Source organism: Balaenoptera borealis (genome assembly GCF_965194805.1).
Source record: "Balaenoptera borealis genome assembly, chromosome: 13".
Classification (NCBI taxonomy): domain Eukaryota; kingdom Metazoa; phylum Chordata; class Mammalia; order Artiodactyla; family Balaenopteridae; genus Balaenoptera; species Balaenoptera borealis.
This window is the reverse complement of record NC_138870.1, coordinates 18,055,282-18,073,786: the sequence shown is the minus strand read 5'-3', so window position 1 is coordinate 18,073,786 and position 18,505 is coordinate 18,055,282. Positions and strand designations below refer to the sequence as shown.

Here is an 18,505-nt window from a genome sequence, read left to right as displayed (position 1 = left end):
TGAGGAGGTGGACTTTGGGAGCAAGATATATTATTTTTTCCCCTTTTCCTCTTTTTGTGAGTGTGTATGTGTATGCTTCTGTCTATATAGCTTTGCTTTTATCATTTGTCCTAGGATTCTGTCCATCTGTTATTTTTTTGTTTTTTTTTACTTTAAAAATTTTTTTCTTAATATTTATTTTTTATTTTAATAACTTTATTTTATTTTATTTCACTTTATTTTATTTTATCCTCTTTCTTTCTTTCTATTTTTTCTCCCTTTTATTCTGAGCCGTGTGGATGACAGGCTCTTGGTGCTCCAGCCAGGCATCAGGGCTGTGCTTCTGAGGTGGGAGAGCCAACTTCAGGACACTGGTCCACAAGAGACCTCCCAGCTCCACGTAATATCAAATGGTGAAAATCTCCCAGAGATCTCCATCTCAATGCCAAGACCCAGCTTCACTCAACAACCAGCAAGCTACAGTGCTGGACACCCTATGCCAAACAACTAGCAAGACAGGAACACAGCCCCATCCATTAGCAGAGAGGCTGCCTAAAATCATATAAGGCCACAGACACCCCAAAACACACCACCAGACGTGGTCCTGCCCATCAGAAAGACAAGATCCAGCCTCATCCACCGGAACACAGGCACTATTCCCCTCCACCAGGAACCCTACACAACCCACTGAACAAACCTTAGCTGCTGGGGACAGACACAAAAAACAATGGGAACCACGAACCTGCAGTCTGCAAAAAGGAGACCCCAAAGACAGTAAGTTAAGCAAAATGAGAAGACAGTGAAACACACAGCAGATGAAGGAGCAAGGTAAAAACCCAGCAGACTTAACAAATGAAGAGGAAATAGGCAGTCTACCTGAAAAAGAGTTCAGAGTAATGATAGTAAAGATGATCCAAAATCTTGCAAATAGAATAGATAAAATATAAGAAACGTTTAACAAGGATCTAGAACTAAAGAGCAAACAAACAATGATGAACAACACAATAAATGAAGTTTAAAATTCTCTAGAAGGGATCAATAGGAGAATAACTGAGGCAGAAGAACGGATAAGTGACCTGGAAGATAAAATAGTGGAAATAACTACTGCAGAGCAGAATAAAGAAAAAAGAGTGAAAAGAATTGAGGACAGTCTCAGAGACTTCTGGGACAACATTAAACGCACCAACATTTGAATTATAGGGGTCCCAGAAGAAGAAGAGAAAAAGAAAGGGGATGAGAAAATATTTGAAGAGATTATAGTTGAAAACTTCCCTAATATGGGAAAGGAAATAGTCAAACAAGTCCAGGAGGCACAGAGAGTCCCATACAGGATAAATCCAAGGAGAAAATGCCAAGACACATATTAATCAAACTATCAAAAATTAAATACAAAGAAAAAATATTAAAAGCAACAAGGGAAAAACAACAAATAACACACAAGGGAATCCCCATAAGCTTAACATCTGATCTTTCAGCAGACACTCTGCAAGCCAGAAGGGAGTGGCAGGACATATTTAAAGTGATGAAGGAGAAAAACCTACAACCAAGATTACTCTACACAGCAAGGATCTCATTCAGATTTCATGGAGAAATTAAAACCTTTACAGACAAGCAAAGGCTAAGAGAATTCAGCACCACCAAACCAGCTTTACAACAAATGCTAAAGGAACTTCTCTAGGCAGGAAACACAAGAGAAGGAAAAGACCTGCAATAACAAAGCCAAAACAATTAAGAAACTGGGAGTAGGAACATACATATCGATAATTACCTTAAATGTAAATGGATTAAATGCTCCAACCAAAAGACATAGAGTGGCTGAATGCATACAAAAACAAGACCCGTATATATGCTGGAGAGGGTGGAGGAAAGGGAACCCTCTTGCACTGTTGGTGGGAATGTAAATTGATACAGCCACTATGGAGAACAGTATGGAGGTTCCTCAAAAAACTAAAAATAGAACTACCATATGACCCAGCAATCCCACTACTGGGCATATACCCTGAGAAAACCATAATTCAAAAAGAGTCATGTACCACAATGTTCATTGCAGCTCTATTTACAATAACCAGGACATGGAAGCAACCTAAGTGTCCATCAACAGATGAATGGATAAAGAAGATGTGGCACATATGTACAATGGAATATTACTCAGCCATAAAAAGAAATGAAATTGAGTTATTTGTAGTGAGGTTGATGGACCTAGAGTCTGTCATACAGAGTGAAGTAAGTCAGAAAGAGAAAAACAAATGCTGTATGCTAACACATATATATGGAATCTAAAAAAAAAAGGTCCTGAAGAACCTAGGGGTAAGACGGGAATAAAGACACAGACCTACTAGAGAATGGACTTGAGGATAGGGGGAGGGGGAAGGGTAAGCTGGGACAAAGTGAGAGAGTGGCATGGACATATATACACTACCAAACGTAAAATAGATAGCTAGTGGGAAGCAGCCGCATAGCACAGGGAGATCAGCTCAGTGCTTTGTGACCGTCTAGAGGGGTGGGATAAGGAGGGTGGGAGGGAGGGAGATGCAAGAGGGAAGAGATATGGGGACATACGTATATGTATAATTGATTCCCTTTGTTATAAAACAGAAACTAACACACCATTGTAAAGCAATCATACTGCAATAAAGATGTTTAAAAAAAAAAGTGTAAGCTCCATGAAATAGTGTAATTCTTTGTTTTTGTTTACTGTTATATTTCATTTTACCTGTCAGATTTTTGACATTCGATAATTGGTAAAGAAATAAATATTCAAGATAGTGCCTTTATTTTCTTTGCAATGTTTTAAAACACAACTCTGTAATTTTCTGTCTCTTTTTTTAATGATACAAGATCCCATCAGACCTGTCACATAGTAACCAGCTGTGGGTGATTTTTCAAATTTCTGCTTTTGTGATTAATGAATCTTTTCTCAGGTTTACTGTTTGAGAATAGGTTAATATATATTCCGTGTAATTCCGAGATTCTAGCAAGCATTCATGTTGTGTGACTTTGGTATACTCAGGAACATCTTCTCCTGTCACGTGGCTTGTTTTTTGTATCTCTTTATCAAGGGCTCTATGTGAATTTTTTTTTTTTAAAGGCGATGTCCTGGCTGTATCACAAATGTTTTGAATCAGAATCTCATGTGGGTGTATGATTGTGGTTTCTTTTTAAAGAATGTTTCACAGGTGATTCTGATGACCCGCATTTTTTTTTTTTTTTTTTTTTTTTTTGCTATTCAGAATAAAAACTACAACTTCTAGCATTCACTATAATAAAGCTGCCATCACTAGCGAATTCAGTATTCAAATATTTGTTCTCATTCACTCTACTTCTTGTCCTACTTGTGAGGGTGTGAAAGATCTCTGTGCACCAAACACAAACACACAAAAAGCCATGCAATTGAGAGACAGTTGGTAAATTTGGTGCAGACTCCATTTCTGCCAGAGAGCAGGCAAACAAAATGAAGACATCTTTTAAATGGGCTTTGCTTTCTCAAGTTAATGTCAGCGTTTCTTAATCCATTTCCATGGGCTTGAAAGAAACTTAACACATTCTGTAATATGTTGTCTGACAATTGCAGCTTGGAAATTTTCGATTAGTTCTATTTCTTCAGCAGTATTTTAATGAGAGGTTGGAAGATGTATCAAGTGCTGATAGTCAAATTAGAAATTAATAAGGTCTGGGAAATATATGACTTAATACATGAATGACAGATGTCATGACAGCATAAGCTCTCCATCATACTAGACTTTAGGCTTGAGTAACATGGTCCGAATTGGTTTTGGTTCTTGTTTTAAAAAGAAAGGTATTAAGCTTTTCTTCTTATTTAGACTATTAATTTCTCTCTTCCTTTTTCACCTCTACCTATTTTCTAGTCACTGGTTTTATTGCATTACAATTACCTGAGCAAATACTTTTTCTTCTATTACATATTAACCATACCTTTCACTTTAAATTTGTATGGATCATATATTCTAATCTTAACCACAAATGCATAGCCACACCTTAACAGTGAGTGAGTACTCCCATTTTTTTCCCATTTATAGTTTGTTCCATTGTCATAAATTCATAGGTGATTCATTGTTCCATCATTAGTATAGAATGTGAAAATTGTCAGTGAAAGGACCAGGAACTGCTCAAAAATAACATCCTACTCAATTAATACAATGTTAGTTGAAAACACAGCGGCAGAAGAATTTTTTTCTCCCCTTAAATATGTGTTTCACGGTCCACTCCGGCATCACTACTTAACGGTTCTAAGTTCGCTTCGTTCACGGATTTTCTTTCATTTTCTGATGCCTTGATATCTTTTCCTTGATATTTTTTCTTCATAACAGAAATTAATACAACATATAAAACAAGGGCTGGGAGTTTTAAGCTTGTAGTCAAGCCAAAGAAAGTATTTCTGTGAAAAGAGAAAAAAAGTCAGTTTTTACTTGGAATTGGGTAAAACACTTTACAGTGTTGTTCTTCAGTATGCAGAAGGCTTTAAAAAAATGTTTGAAATCTTACATAAAAATATTGAAGTAGCAATTTCAGTGATTCTTTTGATTGGAGCATAAGAAGTTTGTGATTATTTTTAAAGGACTATTAACCCACAGAAACTAAGGATGGTTCATGATCTGCGCAAGTGCTATCCGTAAAATAACGTATATTTGGAATGTTCAACTTTCTCAGAGACAGGTTAGTTCATGTGTAATGAGAACAGATTATAAAGGAAATGAACTGCCTGTGAGATAATCAGATTGAATCCATTTATATTGAACCAGGAGCCAATGTTTACCTTATAGGCTTGCTGTCTACGAAGCCCTGCCCTGTGGTCTACTGAAAATTTTTCACAAAGTCACATACAATTACCTAGTACACGTGGTCTATTCCAGGGATTCTCAACTTTGATTGAACATTAGAATCACCTAAGGAGATCTTAAAACTCCCATTCCCCAGGCCACATCCCCTGACCAATTACATCAAAATTGAAATAAGTACTTCAAAATAGAAATTAGCAATTTTTGGGAATTCCCTGGTGGTCCAGTGGTTAGGACTCCATGCTTTTACTGCTAAGGGTGTGGGTTCAATCCCTGGTTGGGGAACTAAGATCCTGCAAGCTGCATGGCACAGCCAAAAAAAAAAAAAAGAAAGAAAAAAGAAATTAATATTTTTTAAAGCTCCTCAGGTGATTATAATGAGCAGGAAAGATTGATGACCACTGACCTGGTAGGTTGGGAAGCACTCACCTCATAACATTATTAACTAAATGTTGAGAAGCTTTATGCAAAAGATACTTTGAACAATTATTAGGTTTAACTGAATGGAATTAATTCTATAACTTTGAGTTGTTTACAAAGTTTTTTAAATGGTAGCTATAATTCCTAATATTATTATTACACTGAAAATATCTCATTCTTTAGTAATTAACATAGTCAAAGGAAAAAATCAATTAATGAAATGTATTTATGACAACTTACCCATATAATGTGGAATTGTATATCCGACAAGACCCTTGCTTCCCATAGTTGTTGACAGACCACTTCATACAAGCTCTATCAATCAGAGCCCCAAAATATATAGGAGCTGGAATTCCTCCTGAAACATGAGATGAGAAGATGTCAACCCAAGGAACATGTTTCAAAGGAAACAGTGATATTCCACACTGATACATTTTGGATTATGTAGAAATTAAAAATTTTGGAGGACTTGTCCATTGATTTGGTCTAACTCTACTCAAGAATCAAGATTATGAGGAATCTCCGAAGCTCAAATCACATACAATAGCATAGATATCTTTTATCTACCCTCACCATGCCAACACACATAGGGAAGAAGGAAGATTATATGCCTGTACATTGTTCTTTGTATAATGCCAATTAACTTAAGCCTGGTTGGTAAAAAGGAGAATGTTGTCAGTAAAACATAGAAGTTATATTGGTTCATATGTAATTTTTCTTAGGCAAGGACAGCTAGAATAGCAGGAGTAGAGTTATAACTTCACAGGGAAAGGGAAAATCTCTCAGCTCAATTGCTGCAAAGGCAAGAGATTTTTCAACTCGATTTTTAAGTAAATTAAAAGGTGAATGCCAACACTAGGACCTCCCCCTCAGAGAAGCACAGGCCCAGCTTCACTGAGTGCTAGGCTCCTGGTAGGCTGTGCTTTTTTTTTTTTTTTTTTTTTTTTGCCTCAGGGCTCCACTCCCACCTTCTTGGAGTCTTGAAACATTTTCTCTCCATTGATTGTGTTCATTATTAATACCTCCTGAAGCAGCCTGGGCTGTCCAAGGGCCTGTGGTGCTGAATTTTGCTTCTGTTGATGTTCTGATCATAATGATGCCTAGGTCTCTCCAGTGGCCTGTACCTAACCCAGTGTTTATTTGTAGTGTATGATTTTGTAGAATTTGAGGATTTTCAGGAACACACATGTTGTCTTAGAGCAGAAGTGCCCATCTGCTTTTACTGTTATTTTAATAAACTCTGACATTGACTCCTAGTTCTAAGCATTGGTAACTTGACCAAATTTTAGAGATATGCTAATTTTCAAGTTTTATTTTGTTACATAAAAATGATAATGGTTCATAGTTTACAGTTTTGCCAATTCCATTTACTTTTAATCAGTCTCAATTTTCTGAGAGTGAGAAATGTTAGAATGTCAAGGAACTGGTGTCTGAGATGAATATATCTGAGGAAAACTGGTACAGAGAAACTGGATTAGGAATTCACAGGTTTCTACAAATCTAAGCCATTCCTTTGAAAAATGAAAAATATGTGCCAACAATTTATTTTTCTTATATAAAAATAGCACTGGTTTGATCAAACTTAATGAATTAAATGTTTCAGGTAACAAACTTGGTCTTATATTATTGAAATTTTAAAACTTCAGATAACTTGTTTTCCAAATACATATTTCAGTTTAATATACCTTCTACAATTTACATTGTATTCAGACAGTTGTTTGTGACTGGACATTTGGTCCTCAGTGTGTATTTTTCCCCTAGAAGAGTTAGATTCCATTGGGCCACATACTGGACGTATCAAAATAGGATGCTCACAATCAGAATAGCAGAATTCCTTTTTTTCTATTTTACGTCTCTAGAGGACCTTCTTCTATTCTCAATCTCATTTCAGCATATCAGAAGGAGTACTGGCTCCCCAAATTCTCTTTCTATCTGCTAACTTCTATGGCTTAGATTCTAGGAGTGAGGCATCTCCATTGGATCTAGAGGAACTGCCAGGATTGGACAGAGAACTACAAAAGACAAGGTAGAAACTTTAATGCCCATAGCTAACTGAAAGAAGGCAGTCTGAAAAACTACTTACTGTATGATTGCAACTATATGATCCTCTTGCATAAAGTTTGCACTATTCCTGCCAGCTGGAAATAACTATCCTCTTTAGAACTCTTAGCACTTTGTAGCTCACTCACAGCCCTTATCATGCTGCAGTACCTCCATCTTCTCCTTCTCACCCATACCTTTTATATTTTCTCCTTTTACCTTTGAGGATCTGTGATTTTCTCCCAAATATACTTCTTGGACAACTGCTCCATTGTAATTTGGCTATAGTTATGCTTCTTTCTTTTGCTTGCAAGAGTCCCAAGGGTTGACGCCCTCCCATTTCCTTTTCTTTCAGCCATCAGTGGTTGCCTCCATGCCATGATCAGTTGCCTACCCTAGTTCCTAGAGCAATCATGTCCTTTTCCTACTTCCCAGGAATAAGCATATGATGTTAACAGGTCTTAAAAAGAGGTATCACAGGGGTTAGGTTAGAAGTTGTTAAGCTAACAACAGGAAACTGTATGGTATGAATGGCAAATGGCAACAAGGGGAAAAGGATAATTTTCTAAATCTTGTACTAATCACCTCATCTGAATATTTAGAAATAGGCCTTTAGCCTCTAGATTCTATAGTATTACTATTTGACAGCAACAACAAAAAAAGCACAACTTCCTGAGCTTTCTTTCATTCAGAGCACTCCCCATTCCAAGATGCTCAGTTCTAGAATTTTAGTTCCCATGAAACCAAGCAGAACCCTGTGGGCCTCTGCAAGTACAAAGGTCCCTCCATGTCCCCTGCCTCTTGTTTGTAGAAAAGATGAAATCTCCCAGGCCTTCCTGAGTCACAAAAGAGCAAGCTCAAGCAGTAAATGATTAGGACAACAGAGTCACAGAATCTTTCCAGTGTCTGATGTACATCCCTGATTTGTTTTACAGATACTATAACTGCCACCAAAGAAAAAAAGCTAACCGCCTAATGACCAGACTATAGCCATGCCATAAGCTGCTCCATCTATGGCTAGCACAATTCTAAGAACTGGCTTCAGATAATGGGATTAACATTATTGCTCATGATAATCTATATTTTGTGGGCATCAAAATAATTGTAGTTTACTCTGCCTGTATATGTAAGTGGGCAACTAAAATTATCAGCAAAAAGATACTTCAGATCCATGTCGACATCTTCCACTTTAAGAATACAGTGCCCTATGTCGGCATGAAATTACAGAAGATGGACTTTCATCCCTAATCCCATGGAATGGAATGATGTCTGCCAAGCAGCTCTTTTGCTCCTTTTCTGTTTGTCTATTTCTGTTCCCCTTAAACCTTAATTATAAAAATCAGATCACTAGGTAACATTTAACCTAACTCCTGACTTGTGCTCTACTTAATGCACACCATGCCTTGCCTAACCTGTTGATTCTTTTCCTAGATTAAAAGAAGTAGGAATGAAGAATTAAGTAATTAAAAAATGATTGACTCTCTATCCCCAGTGCCCCCTTAGCAAACTTGCAAGCAGACCACATGGGCAAGATAGCATCCAAAGGAAGATCAGGAGTAGTCAGCAGGTCTGCATGAAGTGAAAAAATGATGAATCTGACCTCCTACCTTAATAATTAACTGAGATTATTTCCCCTTTTTCCCTTTAAAAATTATCATGGCTGAGCAGAATCTTCAGAGATGGTTTTGGGATGAGTCTGCCTTCTCCCTAGATTGCTGGCTTTTCTGATTAAAGCAACTTTCCTTTCTACCAACACTTGCCTCTCAAATATTGGCTTTTGAACAGGGAACAGCCAAACCTGAGTTCAGTAACACCCATTCCCTTTTGCATTTTAAATTTCTATTAAAGGTTATCTGCCCCAGCCTTAGAGAACTAGTCTGAGGGACTGTGAAAGTCCTCATCTGTTGTTTTACACAATCTCCCAGGCCTCCTGAGCTGTTTTGGGCATTACCCACCTCAGCATAGAAGGAAGGTCCTGCACTCTGCATATGGGAAGAAATATTCCTAAGTCTTAAATTAAATTCTTGGAGACCACTGATCTTTGTTTTAGAAAGGATATAATACAAATATGATGACGCCTTGTTCTTACAGATTGATTCTAAATAGAACTGACAACGAAATTCTCTTTTAGGTCATTTAGTTCTCCTTTATCTCATTATTTTTCATTTACCACAAACATAAAAATGATATTTTACTTATACCTATTTAAAGAAACTTTCTGATAATTGGAAATCAATTACATTCAGTCTTTGAGCTTTGACATGAAAATTTATACCTGGAATTTATCATCTACGTATTTATCATACCTAGTGTTCGAATAGTTAGTGAATGGAAACCCATGGCAAGTGATTTCAGTTCAGGTTCAACATTTCTGAAATAAGATAAACGCAAAGCAACATTAAGCATCTCTAAAATACCAGATTGAGCTAAATATTAAAGGATTTCTCAGTGTTGCTCTTCATGATCTAATGAAAATCCTCAAGTGAAGAGCGGATATTATTTAAAGTTATATTTTCAGTTGTCTTAGAAGGCAAACATCTGAATGATATTAACAGTTCTTATTTCTTTACTTATTCAATGTGTTACAATTTCAAGACAGTTTTACAAACATTTCCCCATTTGATCCTTAGGAAATCCTGAGATAGTGGTTGGAATAGACTTTATGATATCTATGAAGACAGTGATTTCGTGTGATCTGTTTAGTTGACACCTGCCATATGAGAGAGCAAATACTTTTATGTAGGTCTTGGTCTGAGCAGAACTCTTTTTACTACTTTATTTCTATCATTGCTGTTAACAGAAAAGTTGACTAATATGATTCATAAACTACATAATATAACCAGGAAGGTCAAAAAAGGTATCTGTATTCTACTGTCTAGTGTATTTAAATGTCATTTTAAAGGTAGCAAATACACTTGTATCCTCTCTTAAAATTTAACTCACTTTTGCATTTAGAAAGTTATTTCCACAATTCCATATTTCTATGTTCAATGAGCTGATGATACAACCAACTCTGTAATAACCTAATACATATCAAGCAAAATAAATTACCTGACTGCAGTGGCAAGATGGGGGAGGGTGACTGAGGCTCAGAAGTTCTGTTTTTACCGAAATATTGAATTAACTGATACGAAGGTTTATTTTTTTTCTTGAATGACTGTATGTGTTCAGAGATAAATAAATTTAGTCATTCAACAAAGATTTGCCATGTGCCTCCTAGGAGACTCTATGCTAGTCTTTGTTATTGATATAAAGAGATAAGTCATGTTTCATAGGAACTAAATGCCTTAGATAAGTCATTCAACCTCTCTTAGCCTCAGTTTCCTTATCTGCTAAGTAGTCTTATCTTGTGTGTTGTGAGGGTACAATGTAATAAGCTAGCCTGCTAAACCTCAATTTTCTTTACACAAAATTGCCCCTTAACCCTTGTAGGAGAGCTACCCTTGAGTGAGATTCTCAAAAGTATTCAAGAAAGCTTATAAAAGTAAACAGGATAAAAAATTAAATTAAACATAGCATAATAAAAATTAAACACAGCAGAGTTATGTATTAAGAGAGAAAATGAATGGAAAGGGTTTTTTCTCTGCTTTTGCAAAAGACAGGGACACTTGCACTAGCCGAGCTGAGGACACAAAACACTATCCTTGAGGGCAGTGAAGCCATGCCAGTAAGTAGATGAGGTCATGTTATTCAAAGAGGTGGTTTCTTCCCTGAGGAAATTGTCATGAGGGAATCAGCCATGACAGTTAACTAGTCCAGTTAGCTGTCTCTCTCAAATATCAGATTTCTTACAAGGGCTTTTGGGACGAGAGAGAATGCAGTTTGTTCCTGGTTGAATTCTCTGTGACAAGTGCCTGAAGTGTCACTTTTCATTGCAGTTGATTTTTTAAAGGATGCATTTGGCTTACAAGCCAGATGCAATAGAGGCAAAATTGAGGTGTTTGTTATCAACTTGTATTTTTACCCAGGGAGAGGGCTAGTGTGTAGGAGAATTGAGTGGACTTGGGGATAGTGATAATATCTTCCTGAAAGGGAACTTGAAATCTTAGACAACTCAGTGGAAATGATAGACTTATGTGATATAATGACACACAACACACATACATACATACACACATATACACACATATACAATGACAATCACACACACTCCTACATTCACATGCATGCACACTTACAGACCCTCACGCTCATACTTACATGCACACTCTCAACACACACACACACACACACACACACACATTTTTATCATGTAAAATATTGGTCACTGCAGCATGAGTCCTACCTCAATCTGATATTGATCAGCTCTGTATTTTGATCAACATTTCTCAGGATGGATTCTCCACAAAAAGCACCTCCTATCATAGCCTTCTGTTTTCCCTGATTCTGTTCTTGCCTCCCAAAGACATATTTTCCACACAACAGCCAGAGTGATCTTCTAATTGGATAAGATAGTTGTATAATTCTACTGCTCAAATCTCTCTGCTGGCTTCTTAATACAATGAGAGTAAACTCCAAAGTCTTTACTGTGATCCACAGGGTCTGTGTTATCTGGACCGTGCTTGCTCTCTCATTGTACTTGTTACCTCTTTCTTCTTCATACAGTCCTCCTGATCTTGTACATGTCAAGTATGTTCCACCTCAGGACTTTTACCTCCACTGCTACCTTCCCTGGATTGCTCTTCACCTGTTCATTTCTGCATGATTTGTACCCTCAATCTTTATTCAGGTCTCATCAAATGACTTCCAATGGAAGGTATCTGAATTAGTACTGCTTCTCCACCCCCTCTTCTTTCTTTGCTTTTCTTTTTTCCTTTTTTTTTTCCTCATCAGGTTATTCTCATCTATGGTCTCCCCTTTCCCACACTAGGAGCACATCAAGTCAGGTTGTGACAGTGGAATGGGGATCCTAAAGCAGACCCTGCCATCGCAATTTACAGAGACAGAGGGTAATTAAAACCCTAGTTAATGAAGATGAAGTGCGCCTCCTTCCTCACCAGAAGTTAGTGATGGAGGGCTCTGTCGAGGTCCTGAGCAATGTACTAAAGACTTGGCTGTTAGGCTTCTTAATGTTTAATTTTTTTGGATGCATGGTGATTAGCTAATTGCATTTTACTGGAGATGCAGGCCCTTGACCTGGTGAGGCTGGAGGTTCAGATGCTCATGGAATGTTGTGGTCTAGTTTGGTGATCCATCTCTTTCAAAGGCTCAGACAGGTGATTGAATAAAAGCCCCAGAAAAGCACTTGGTAGACTAACCACACTTTGTAGAAGTGAAGTAGGATGTTTATCATGCACATCCGACAAGCTTTGACAAGCTTTAGCCTCAATTATTCTATAATATGTGGATTTCTTCACAACTTAACTATTCTTGCAGGGAGGGTAGCTTTTACTAAGAGGAAACGGGCTCTTATGATGAGTCGTCTTCTATAACTCCTGTCCAATTTTTAAAGATTCACAGGGTTGGTTGAGCTTTCAAATTCTTGGGAGGGAACAGTCTGAAACTACCATCTCTTTAAAACAGTGTTGTAAAAAAATGTTTTTGAAATTATTTTGAAAAAAGTTTTTGAAATTAATTATTCTTACAGAAAAGTTGTAAGAATAGTACAAAGAATTCCTTCCTCATTCCTGTCACCTGTATTTCCAAGCATTAAAATTTTATTACCTTTTCTATATTTTTACTCTGATTTTTTCTTCCTAATGCTTAACACTTTTTTTTTTACGTATTTACATGCTTATTTATTTATTGTTTCTTCTCCTACACCCATCCACTTTCCCATCCCTCACCCCCACTGAAATCTAATAGAAGGAGGGCCCTTAACACTTGTGTTCAGAGTTCCATCCTTGGCCCCTAGAACCATGCCTAACATATATACTGAATGTGTAAATATCAACACTCCTGCTTAGTCTAGTTTTAATAATAGCCTTATGATGTAAGCATCGGGAAATCATTAATAGACTGAAATTTATATTTTTATTCCACAGTCTACCTCACAAAAGTTCTCTTTCAATAAAATCAAAGGTTGGTGAGAAATCAATAAATGTTTTTGATAAATGGTAATGTTGATCTTATCACTTTCTTATTAAGATAAAATTATCATCAATGTTGTAACAGTTATCTCTAACATTCTCGTTCTCCTCGTAAAAAAATTTAAATTAAGAAGCCAAGACTTTTTGAGATGCAAGCTAATTTGGAGTTTTGAGACAACTTCCTGTAATTTAATTAATCTGTAATTTGGCAAATATGGAAAGCTTCTCCTTTTGAGTAGACAGTATTTTATGTTAAGGTAGAGTTTTATCTGTGGAATAAATTAGTATAAATAATTTGACAAGTTTTAAGGGTCACTGTGGAATTTAAACAACTGTAGTCTCAGTTTATAGCTTTATACTTATTTTAAAAAACATTAATACATTTGTTTTCTTTCCCTTCTATGTCATGCTGTTGGCTGACCGTGAACCTGTTGCTAACTACTTATGTCTTAAAAGTATAACTAGAGGTTAAGCCAGATCACCATATTTACACATATATATTTTAATACCTAAATGCAAGTCTTTATATGCTTTCACTTTTAGGTGATTGAAAGATTAACTTCACCAACAGGCCTTGTATTACCTACTCCCTTCCTAACCCTGCAGTCTTACCTTGTGCCATCTGTTTCACTCAGTATGTTCCAACCAACTGGCTTCTGTTCACTCCTCAAACACATCAGTTTTTTCCTGCCTTGAGACATTGGCATATAACCCCTCTCCCTGTAAAGTTCTTCACTGCTAACTTTAACATACCCTCTAGACCTTTAGATTGTGTCACTTTTTTTGAGAAGTATTTTCTGAGTCCTCTTCCTCACAGCTCCTCACCTCAATCCTAAATTTGTTTTTCCTTTTTATTCCCTTTAATAGCACTCTTTTTTTCTTAGTAGTACTAACGACAGTTTGTAATTACGTGTTTATTTTTAAGTTTATTTGTCTTACATAGGTCTTTCCTGTTATACTCTAAACTGTATGAGAACAGGTACTTTATCTGTTTTATTCACCATGGAGTATTCTTCACCAAGTGTGGTCTAAATATTTGTCTAATCAGTGAAGAAAAGAATGAATATTGTTCATGCATTTTTCTTTTGTCTACGAGGGTATTTGAGAGACTAGGTCAAAAGCCATTCTTTTAGCTAGGATTAAAAAGTTTGGAATATCACAGGCTGTTTATATTATGTGATCTGGTTCCCCAATTTTTTTTCTTCCATGGAATCAATAGGTGATTCACTCTGACAGGCCCAACAGGGTATAAGGCATCTCGAAATGAGAAGTTCTTTTAGAATCACAACAGGGATTCTTTCACATTGAGGCAGTTGTCGATCAGTCTCTGTCTTAAAATTCTCATTAAGAGGAGAAAGTACAGAATCTAGATTTTGTAGTGGCAAAGGTCAAGGCAAAATTATTATTAATTATGGCAGTGAAGTATCACAGTAATCCTAAGAAAATGCACTCTTAGAAAATTTAAATGTAACAAAATATGAATTTGGGTTCCAAATATATTATGGAAAAATATGCACATTATTAGGTGTGTTTATAGTCTAATATATGTAAAACTGCTTTTAAAAAGTCATACTCACTTAAAAACCAGCATGATATTTGAGGTGCTTCCCAATGCAGAAGAAAAAAAGATAAATATTTGCACTACTATATAAACGTAAAATTTTCTTGTACATTGATCATTTTTGGGGCATTCACCCAACTTCATTGAGTTATTTCTGCTCTGGAAACCATTTACTTCCACACAACTACAGTTATGAAACATCTGAAAAATAGTTTTTGAAATATGACAGAATATATTTACAAAATATGACTGGGCTATAAATATATTCTATTATATTTAAAGACATCTCACTCTTCTAAGCTAAAATATTTACAGTTTTTAAAGAAAACATTCTAACAATACAGCTGTTTAAGAATTGAAAGGCAAAATAGTTTCCTGGATTCCTTTCTAGACAAGATAATGTAATTTACTATTAACTTTTCATACATCCCTAAATTAAAAATTAGGAAAGAATAGAAAAAAGTAATGTCTGAAACTCTGTAAATTATTTTCTCATCAATATAAAATGTTTAAATATTTCTCTACCACTCACTTTTATTTTCTATAGCACACCTACTTACTCTCTTTAACAATCTCTACAGAGTGTTAGTGACACTCCCTGGGTAGGATTGCCTAGGGAATCCAGAAAATATAGTCGATTTGGAGGGGTCAAACCTGGGTCTAGAGCCACCCATTCGAATGGGGGCAAAGTCCAGGGCAAAATGGGCCAGGCACGGATGCTAGAATTCCACTTTGGCCAGCAAATACAACATCCGATTGCATAATGACAGATTATAGGATAGATGATGCCATTACCAGAGAGGTTCAACACAACAGAATACCCTAAAGGTTAGAACACAGCTAGAGAAAATTTAGGAACAAATGATTTTAGAAATTTAATTTGGCAGGAAATTTATGTAGCTAGATGGCTTTAATAAATTCTGTTCTGAGTCTAGGCTAAACTAAGGTTTAAGGGAAGTTTGAACCCATTAATGCTAAAGACCAATTACTGAAGGAGGAACTGGGGAAGAATTTGAATTCATACTTATCTGATGACCAAGCTTTACTTTTTTTTTTACTAAGAATTGTATGGAGAAATTCTTTATGTAGCAACCCTATCAGCCAATAAAACCAAACTTAAGTACAAAGGGCATTATTTTGAGTGATTAAGAAGGGATGACTTATTACTAAGAATTTGGTAAAAGAACTCCGCAGTGGTCCCTAAATGGTAAAGTATTAAGAAGATGATGTCTCCATAGTAGACAGAGCTCTCTTTAGGATTCTAACGTCATGTCTCTTCCAGCCCTTCACTCGTGGACAAGGTGGGACCATAGGTTGAATGGGGCACTCTCAATGAAAGGCACTATAGCCATGCATATGAGATATGGGTTTTTAAGTATAGTCTTTGGGCCATTTTTGTGCAAATTTATGACGCAGCTTCAAAGAATCTAGGTTCTTCAAAGTTCTCAGTGACCTTCATTAATGCAGTTAGTAGGACTATGGGCAAGAAAATAGTGGTAAAGTTTGAAAATCAAAGACAGGAGGTTGTGGTAGAGAGCAATGATCATAGCTGATAATATTGCTAATATTGGTGATAGGAAAAGAGCCCAGGAAATGGGTCCCCAACTTTGTGAGATATTCAGTGGATTGGAAGTAGAATAGAGAACACCATATCTGATGCCCAGCTATTGGAAGTTACTTGGGGGATTGGGGAGAACTCATAATTTGCATGGAAGGGGATATTTTGAGTGAAGAAGACAGTGGCACTTCTATGGGAGATTTTAGCAATAGGTAAGCAGAATATTAAGTTATCCTGTGTAGGAGAAGTGCCAACCTTGAAAAAAATCAAAATTGGAAGCCAAAAATTGGACAGTCAAGTGAGCATGAAGCCTTGATTAATTTCTTGAAAAGTCAAAAGGGTATTGAGCCTCAAGATAAACTCTCCAGAATCTATATGCAAGATTGCATATAGATGGTTGTCCTGGAAAGGCACCTAGATTAACAAAGGGTTGGCTCAGGATTTTCCCCTAGCATCTGAAGGGTAAAGTACTTCCAACCTAATGGAAATCATATCCTTTAGTCAAATGAGGTGCTTCCTAGAAATCATAAATGTTTTTAAATTTCAAAAGGTCATGGTATTATAAATGCAAGAAGAAAAGGTGGGAGTAATCTCATGAGAATTCAAGCAACAGAAAAACCTGTTTGTGTCTCAATCAGGATTTTATGTGAGGCTTTGTTTACACACCACAGCCATCACAATGACAGGCAATAATAGGAATATTTTTCTATCTTTTTACTGGTGACCTTAGTTGTAGAAACATTTGGCAAGTAATTATCAAAGTTTAAGTAAGTTAAATCAAATCTGCAGTTTTGATTAAGGAGAAGAAAGTAAAAAGTAATACTCACAACAGACTTTTTACTGCCACTTGAAGATTTGCATCCTGCTAAACAAGGTGATATGTAAGTTATTCCATTGTCCCCGCAGAGTGGTTCCCATTGACTTTGATCACAATTGCAGTCAGAGTTGCAGTAAGAAAGTGGTACATTTATATGAGATGCCACTGGATTATTTCTGGAAATATATGATAGACATATATCAGAAAGAGAGAGAAAAGAAGAAGAAAAAGAAAGAAGAAGAAAGGAGAAGAAGGAGAAGGAGAAGAAGGAGAAGAAGAGGAGGAGGAGGAGGGGAGGGAGGGGGAAGGGGAAGGGGAGGAAGGAGGAGGAAGAAAAGAGAAGGGAAGGGAAAGGAAAAGAAGGAGGAGAGACGAAAAGGAGATGAGAAATAAGGGAAAGGGTTGTCTTTAAATTAAATAGAGATATTTTGCTTGTCCAAAATAGCAAAGTTTATTTTTAGTGCTTATTAACTTTTTCACCCTTTATCTTTACCCAGACAAGATTTATGATGTAGAAAAAGTAAAACATATAAAAGAAACCAAAGAGGATAGGTAAGACATAGACAACAGGTCTTTGTGATTCTATCAAAAAATTACTCAAAAATCACTTCATTTTTCTGAGAATCGGTTTCTGTTCAGTAGGGTAATGCCGTTAGACTAAGGGTCTTCCCAGCTCACTGTAAAGTCTCATGAATCTGTGAATGTTAATTAACTAGTTTGAATTTTTAAATCTATATTTTAACTACACAAGGAAAGAATTCAACGTGGTCAAAGCACAATCCTTAAGGATCAGTTTTTAAAAATCAAGAATAATAGAATCAGTTGAGAAAGACTAGAAAAACTTCATATGCTTTTAAAATGAAACCATAACAAATTTTATAATGATTTACTGTAAAACATCGTTGTATTTATAAAACATAATCTTATAATATGGCTAAAATTATTAAATGGATTATTCATGTAATTAATTTTCTGCTTATAGATTTTTAAAAATTATTCTTTTGTTTTTGGGTAAAAATCTTGATAAATTATCTTTGAATGAGAAAGTAATTTTCATGAAGAAAGAAGAAGGTAGATTCAGAAATTCTATAATCAATGATTTTACTAAAAGCATCTAATACCTAATCCTGCTTGGGGACACACGATGGACAGGGAGTGATTTAGCATAATGATTAATGACTCAGTCCAGACATTGCAATCAGACAGTCCTGTGTTCACATTAGGTCTGCCACTTAACAGCAATGTGACTACTCTTTCTAAAATTAGATTTGCCATTTGTAAGTCATAAATCCTCATAGAATTTTT

The 18,505-nt window shown here is 36.1% G+C and overlaps 1 protein-coding gene across 1 annotated transcript in view; it reads right to left on the bottom strand.

Moving 5' to 3' along the window:
• Positions 1-2,648: 2,648 nt before the first annotated feature.
• Positions 2,649-18,505, bottom strand: part of LOC309609876 (solute carrier organic anion transporter family member 1B3-like) — a 70,876-nt gene continuing 55,019 nt past the window's right edge. The window contains exons 11-15 of the mRNA XM_082351979.1: positions 17,211-17,376; positions 14,842-15,026; positions 9,542-9,606; positions 5,436-5,553; positions 2,649-4,375 (exon numbers count right to left, since the gene is read on the bottom strand). Coding sequence (XP_082208105.1) covers positions 4,180-4,375; positions 5,436-5,553; positions 9,542-9,606; positions 14,842-15,026; positions 17,211-17,376 — 730 coding nt within the window. The 3' untranslated portion in view covers positions 2,649-4,179. The remainder of the gene's footprint in view (positions 4,376-5,435; positions 5,554-9,541; positions 9,607-14,841; positions 15,027-17,210; positions 17,377-18,505) is intronic.